This window comes from Talpa occidentalis, unplaced genomic scaffold, assembly GCF_014898055.3.
Source record: "Talpa occidentalis isolate TD23 unplaced genomic scaffold, MPIMG_talOcc4v2.1 talOcc4.17, whole genome shotgun sequence".
NCBI classification, from domain to species: Eukaryota; Metazoa; Chordata; class Mammalia; order Eulipotyphla; family Talpidae; genus Talpa; species Talpa occidentalis.
The window spans coordinates 55,237,135-55,244,221 of record NW_023601754.1 but is presented as its reverse complement, the minus strand read 5'-3'; the positions used below and the strand labels follow the sequence as shown (position 1 = coordinate 55,244,221).

At 59.4% G+C, this 7,087-nt stretch overlaps 1 protein-coding gene across 6 annotated transcripts; it reads left to right on the top strand.

The window, feature by feature from the left end:
* Nucleotides 1-293: 293 nt before the first annotated feature.
* Nucleotides 294-7,018, top strand: TSGA10IP (testis specific 10 interacting protein). 6 transcript variants are annotated; one of them, XM_037517543.2, is made up of 9 exons: nt 294-454; nt 1,479-1,612; nt 1,713-2,404; nt 2,567-2,714; nt 2,963-3,067; nt 4,024-4,194; nt 5,407-5,506; nt 6,162-6,291; nt 6,687-6,711. In XM_037517543.2, exons 1-8 carry the CDS (start codon nt 326-328, stop codon nt 6,288-6,290), a joined length of 1,608 nt encoding a protein of 535 aa, XP_037373440.1. In that variant the 5' UTR covers nt 294-325; the 3' UTR covers nt 6,291; nt 6,687-6,711. The 6 variants fall into 6 exon arrangements, with proteins under 6 accessions (XP_037373440.1, XP_037373439.1, XP_054553437.1 ...); XM_037517542.2 differs by having other exon boundaries at nt 295-454; nt 6,162-6,286; nt 6,682-6,769; XM_054697462.1 differs by having other exon boundaries at nt 297-454; nt 4,027-4,194; nt 6,162-6,286; nt 6,687-7,018.
* Nucleotides 7,019-7,087: the final 69 nt, after the last annotated feature.

Here is a 7,087-nt window from a genome sequence, read left to right as displayed (position 1 = left end):
AGCAAAAGGTGGGAGCTGGGTGAGGGGCCCAGAGGAGAGATGGGTGTGTTTGGGGGAGCGTGTTAATGGGGGTGTGAATGAAATGGATTTTGCATGTATTTTGAAGGTGGTACCAGTGGGGTTTGCTGGTGCTTGAGGTGTGGTGAGTGAGAGGCAGGGGTCAAGGGTGACACCAGGTTTTTGGCCTGAGCCATCACATACCCTGGCTGCCCCTTCCTGGCCTGCATTTTGCCAGAGCCCTTGAGACTGGCTGATGACAGGTTGCCATAGAGATCGGCAGATAGTTCCAAGGCTGGCAGGTGGGGGGTGGGGCAGGACACCAATAATGTTAAACACCCACCAACAGTTGATCAAGACCACGTCCCGGAGACCCAGGCAGGACACGCAGCTGCAGGCCCCAGGGACCACCACGGGGCTGCTCGAGCTTCTGTCCAGCATCCCCCAGGCTGAGCAGGTATGGGAGGGGCACCAAGGGGAATTTCCAACTGCCTGGGGGCAGGCTGGATATCTGGGGTTGGGGGTGACTGGGCTGTGGGAGACCTGGGAGGAGCCAGGAGGCTAACTAGGCTCAGGTGAGAGCCAGGGAGGCCGGTGGGGGCAGGGACATGGGCAGGTCTAAGGACAAGGGGGCGAGACGAGGATGATGTCCAGGTATGACTCCCCAGCTTCCAGTGGGTAATTAGGGAACACTGAGGACAGGCTTTTATGAAAGACGCTGAGTTCCTTCCACTTTGTGGTGGTCAGAAGAGTTATTCAGACCCCAGGGGCAGGGAGTGCAGTGGTGACGAATTAGAGCTCTGGGAACAGACGTGGCTGGATTCACTAGTGAGAATTCAGTCCAGTGTTTCTCTCTGACCTCTGTGTTCTCGTCTGAGCACCCCACTGCACCTCCGCCCCGGGAAGGAGAACACATAGAAGGCCAGAGCCCTCAGGAGGGCTCAGAAAACAGCAGCTGCTATTTTTTTTTTAAGATTTATTTTATTTATTTATGCATACAAGAGCTGGGATACAGGCCAGAGGTGTGGGTGGTGAGAGGATTCACCGGAGACAGAGTGGGGAACAGAACAGGCAGACTGATGAAATCCACTGCTGAGTGGAGCAGCGGGCGAGTCAGGAGAGGTCTGCTGCGCCATGTGGTTTGCTCCCTGGCCGGGGATTGAACTCATGCTGCTGTGGCTGCAGACAGTTTCATAGTGCTGAGACTCAAGCCCCTGTGCCACCAGGGAGGCCCTGCTGCTATTTTGATATGAAGAGTTGAGGTGAGGTAAGTTGCTTTTAGTGTCAACAGAGGGTTTGCTTGACAATGAGAAAAGCATGTGTTTGTGATTTCAAAAATTCACTTGAAGTTACTGACATGGATATGTAAGAAGAAAAGGGGGGTGCAGAGGCGCTCCCAGGGCGCACAGCAGGTCCTGGGGGTGGTGTGAGGTGGTTTGGAAGCCGCTCATGGCCGAGCCTCCTCTCCCCGCTTCACCCAGGGGGGTGTCAGGCGCGGAGGTGGCGTCCTTCCTGGCCAGCAGCAGAGGGCCCAGAGCGCGGGGCAGATAGCAAAGAAGGACCGGAAGCCCAGGGGCCAGAACAAGAAAGACTGCGACTCTGCAGAGGCCGAGGAGTAAGCGGCTGGGGACAGGCCCGGAGGGGTGCTGGGTGTCTGGCCCTGAGGGGGATGGGGGCAGCGCCCCGACCCCGACCGCTGCTCTCTCCCTCCTCAGTCTCTCCTCCGCTTCCTCTCGGAGACCCTCCTTCCCCTTCCAGTGGGCCTGGGAGAGCTTCACAGCAGAAAGCCAGTCTCCGCTTCAGTCCTCCTTGGCCTCCCACCACCAAGGCCTGCCCTTGCCCCCAGCAGCTCCCCAGCGCAAGCCCTGGGGCAAGTCCACGGCCCACCTCCCGGACACCTCCGGCCTCTGCTGGAAGACAGACCTGCCGAGCCAGGAGAGGAGACAGCAGCTCAGGGCCTGGGGCTATGACTCTGCACTGGGCGGCAGAGCAGAGGGCCACGGACTGGAGCCCCACCATGAGGCGGACCTGCAGCTCTCCAGGAAGAGGCCAGGCTCAGGGCCCACGTCTGAGCAGGCCCATGAACTGGAGGCTGAGAGGGGCCTGAGTCCTGGAGACCAGCGCCAGCTCTCCAGGCTGGGGTTCACCTTGGAGGGGGACCGGGCTGCAGAGGTGACAGAGGAGGCCGAGATAGTGGAGCACAAGGCGAGGAGGACTCATCCTCAGAGAAAGGGGTGGAATTCTGGCGAGGAGGCCTGGGGTGAGGGTGAACCCCAGTGTCCAGGGAGAGATTCCAGCTCCAACAATCCCCAAGGGCAGCAGAGGCAAAAGGCCAGGGCCCAGGAGCTGGAGGGGCCGTGGGGCCTGGAGCAGCTGCAGCGGCAGTTCCAGCAAGACTTGCACTGTGGTGAGTGTGGGGCTTAGCCCCTCAGGTCTCCAGGAGGCCGAACCATGGGGCGAGAGGTTGGGAGCCAGGACTTCAGACAGGGCTGGGCTGGACTCCAGCGCCGGTGGGGTTGCCCGGCGGGCTCGGGGAGCAGGCACTCTCTGACTTGTCCCCCTTGGACAGGCCACGAAAAGCGGACCTGGAAGGCTCTGTGGGCGGCTGTCCAGTCCCCCAGCCGGAGCGGGAAGGCCCCTGCCGTGGGAGATGCTGAGACATGCTGGAGCGCCAACTTGCCGAACCGCACCTTCTACAAGCGACAGGAGGCCACCAGGTGGGGTGGGAGGAGGAAGAGGGTGGGATCCCAGGGCAAGGGGTCAAGAAAGAGCCAGCTCGCCCAGAAGCACGTAGTCATTCAGCCTCACAACTAGCCCCGCATTTCTCAACTCACCCCGACTTTCACGTAGTCCTTCCACCCGCCCGCCCACCAGCCCGCCCCAGCCCCCCTCTTCCCTCCCGCCCTCCCTCTGACTGGCCAGCTATTTATTGACACAAGTCATTCATTTCCCATCTTCCACCTAGCTGTTCATCTACTAACCAAGTGGCTGTTAACATATATTGCGTCTCCACTCATGGGTCTTCAGGATATAAAGATAAAATGACTTGGCCCAACCCGAGCAGCTCAAGGTCAGCTGGAATAGGAGCCCTACGGGGAAACATCAATGCGGGCCGCAGTTAGGGAACTGCTGTACTTGGGGCTGCAACAAGAGACACCAAGAGCAGAGTGGGCGGATGGGGGCGGGTGTCAAGTGAGGGATGATAAGGACCTGAGCTGGAAGCCCCCGGGGCTCTACAGGCTGAGAGTTGGCCACATGAATGGAGAGGGGAGGCCTATGCATGGAGAGAGGAAGAGCCATTTAACAGATTTTCTGCATATGGGCTCTAATAGATCCGCGGGTCCATCGCTGGTGAACAGGACAGACAGGAACCCTGCTCTCATGAGGCTCACGTTCTACTTGGAGGGATAATTCACAAAGAAATGAACACAATGTACAGCTGGAGATGGAAGGACCTGGGGGGCAGCCAGGGAAAATCCTGCTAATCCTGACATTTGGGCCAGGACAGAAAGGATCAGACCACAGGATCTGGGGAAATAATGTTCCAGATAAACCTCAGTGCTGTTTACTCTACCACCCACACCTCTCACGCCTCCATGCACGCACCCACGCTTCCCACCGCCATTTTGTTTCTCTTTCCCAATCATTCATCCGTCTGTCCATCTGTCTAACATTCCCTCACACCAACAGACCCTGATAGAAATGGGGACTGGAGAGAACAAGGTCTGGCCCCCCGCCCTCAAGGAGAGCTGCCTTGCAGGGGAATCAGGGACACAGGTGGGGTCACAGGCGGCGTAGGCTCAGAGTTGGGGCATATCCCTGGTTGGGGAGGCCAGGAGACTTCCAGATAGAGTAGGGCCTGCGGGCTGAGCCCCTCGCACAGCCTCCATCCTGTCAGACTTCTGTGACAACCCCGTTCCTGACCTTGGCTCTCTGGGCTCCTACATTCCCTCCCTTCAAGCCCCTGCTCCTCTATGAGATTCCTGTTCCCCCAAAAATTCTCCCATTCTTGCCCCCACCTTCCAGAAGCCTGCTGCAGGAGTGGGAGCGGCAGGAGCAGGAAGAACAGCTGCAGGCCGAGCTGCGGAGGGCCCGGGTGCAGCGGGTGCAGCAGCAGGTGGCCCGCTGCCTGGCAGCCTATGAGCCCAGCGGAGGCCGGGGGCCCAGGGCCACCCAGCGCAAGGTGGAGGAGCTGAGGTAGGATGCTCATGGCCCCGAGGGCCCGGTGGGCAGAGAAGCAGCCTGAGGTGTGAGAGGAAGGACAGAGGAGTCCCACCCCTCAGCTTCCCACAGGCCTGAGCCTCCTGCCCAGGCTGCCTGCCCGGTCACGTTGCCGTTGCCGCTGGTACAGATGAAGACAGAGGCAGAGGGAGGAGGGGCTGGTCCAAGGTCACCCGGGTAATAACGACAGTCCCCCAGCTGTTGACTAGCTCCAGGTTCAATTGTTCTACGCCCATCAACACACTTGCAAGTTTGCTTATACTATAAAAGCTCAAAACCAGTAGGACTAGATCAAAACAGCCCCAAACACGAGGCTAGGAGCCCCGTCTGTGGTCTCTGAGTGCGCGGCCAGACGTCCATCTCGCTGCCAGGATGCTTTGCTTGTTGAGCAAACATGTCCCCAACAAGTTATACGCCGGGTTTTGTAAATGGGTTTGTGATTCCCCAGGGCACCCTCCAGCTTGCAGGATGTGTTCTTTCATTTGCAATGTATTTCTGTGCTTCCCAGCCTCATCTTCTGAGCCAGCTGCTTGTGAGCACCACAGAGCATGCTGGCAAGTGTGTCCGTTTCCTACTAAACTATCTGAGGGGGGACCAGACTCCCCCTCCCAGGCACAGGGGCATGGGCGCCAGCAACAGGAGGCTCCAGCCAGCCCAGTGGCCTCTCTTCCTGGGATAGCTGGGAGGCGGGCAATCCCTGACTGCACAACCCTGTGGCTTGGCTGTAGGGCCGCCTCCCTTCTCAGCTCTGCACCCTTGGAGCCGTCCCTCAGCCCTCCTGAGCTTCGGGCTTGGCATGGGGTTGTGGACGCAGGCTGGCCAGGCGGCAACCTCCCAGCCCCCATGGATCTTTGCGCTCTTACTCAGTCTCATGTCGCCTTGTGGCAGTCTCGTAGCCTGGCGGGGGTCCTGCCACCCTCTCACCCCTCCTAGGCCCCGGAGTGTGCATGACACGCGCACGCTGTGCTCCCTGGGGCCAGGTGTCCATCATCGTGGGAGGAGGGCGAGGCCGAGGGTGATAGCCGCAGAGGCTACGGGTGGGAAGGTGCGAAAAAGCCTCCCCAGCCCACTGACCTCAGGAGGAATCTGGGGTAAGAATGGCAATGAAAGGGCTTTGTGAAGGTGAGGGTGGGAGGCCTTGAATCCTTGGTGAGTGGGGATGGGCTGTGAGCTGCGGTTTCCCTGCAGGCGCCAGGAGCGGCAGCGCCTCACAGAATACCAGGAGGAGCTGCGGGGCATCCAGCACAGGGTGCAGGCCCGGCCCTACCTGTTCCAGCAGGCCATGCAGGTGAGGGCTAGCACCTGTGCAAGAAGAGTCTCTCACCAGATGAGTGGGTAGGGAAGTGAGGTGGGAGGGGTCCCCTTAGATGGGGACCCCAGGGGTAGCAGCAGGATGAGCACAGAGCAGGATCTCTATGACCCGAGCAGACGGGTGAAGGAGTCCTGGAGCCTTCGATGGCTTTTGCAGGCTTTTATTTTTATTGAACCGTGTACCAGGTACACGGCTGGCAGGCAGGGGTGCTGGGAGGCTGGCGGGCCTCCCAGCCCCCGGCGAGTCCTCGGTCTGGGCTCTCCGGCGTTCTCTCGTGGCCTCTGCTGCTCTCCTCGTTCTCCTTCTGGTCTCTCTTTTGCTCTCGTTCTTTCCTCTCTTTTTTTCTCGCTGGCGTCCTCGTGACGCCGCCCTTCTAAGCCCAGTCTCTCAGCCCGGGTTTTCCACCTACAAATGCACACGCCCTACTCCAGGTGCCCGCCATCAGGCATTCAGGACCTCAGGGTTCCATCATCAATCCTAATGGCGGGAGGGCAGAAAAGCCTGATACTTACCCTACACCAGGCCACTGTCCACGTGGAAGTGCTGGCACCCCATGAGTAACCAGGGTAACAGGCCCTCAGTGTGTCTTTGCGGGCCTTGGTGCACAGCGGGAACCCTTCTCTCTCCTCAGACCAATGCCCGGCTCACGGTCACGCGCCGCTTCTCCCAGGTGCTGTCGGCACTGGGACTGGAAGAGGAGCAGCTGCTGGCTGAGGCAGAAAAGGGGAACACGGAGGGTACCTCCAGGAAGCCCAGGTGAGGTCAGCTGGCTGCCAACAACTTGCTCTGCCAGGCTGTGGGGTAAGGGGGTGCCAACACTGGCCCTCTGGGCCCTGAAGGGTCATCCCAGCTGTTTCTACCCCCACCCTGCTCCTGGCCTGGGGCTGGCTGTCTGGGGACATCTCAGGGTTCTGTAGCAGCGGCCTCGGTCCACCCTATGTCCAGCTTCAGTGCTGCCCTGGTCCCCAGGCTTGGAGCTCTAGCAGTCAGGAGGGCCCCCCCCCCCATCCCCAAGGTGGGGCCAGGATTATTTTCCTCAAGGATTTGCCCCAGGACACAGGAGGGTATAACACACCAGCGCCTCACCCCCCACGGGCTGGTACTACACACATCTGACAGTCACCCCATGAACGTTCTGCCTTGTGCTTTAGAACAGCTTGGGGCAAAGTGGAGATTACAAAGTCCAATTCATAATAAGGAAACTGAGGCCGGAGGAGAGAAAGTCATTTGCCCACAGTCACATAGCACAGGAGCCGGACTTGAACCTACCTCATCAGTGGCAATGGCCTTCCCTCCGCTACAAATCCCTGGTCACTGGGGTGGGGAGTGGCAGAGCCCAGGCGCCTCTCTCTTCATCTTTAAGGAGCCACAGCTCAATGAGGGTGAGAATGAACCCTCTCCTCAGAGAACCCCCCCCCAAGGAGAGATCCCACTTGCAGGCAGCCTGACAGGCACTGCACCCCAATCCTAGGCCAGGAGCCTGGCCCCTGATTTAAAAATTAAATGTTTGATGGAAAATACAGTGTGGGATTTCTGATGGCAGCGGTGGGAAGAAGC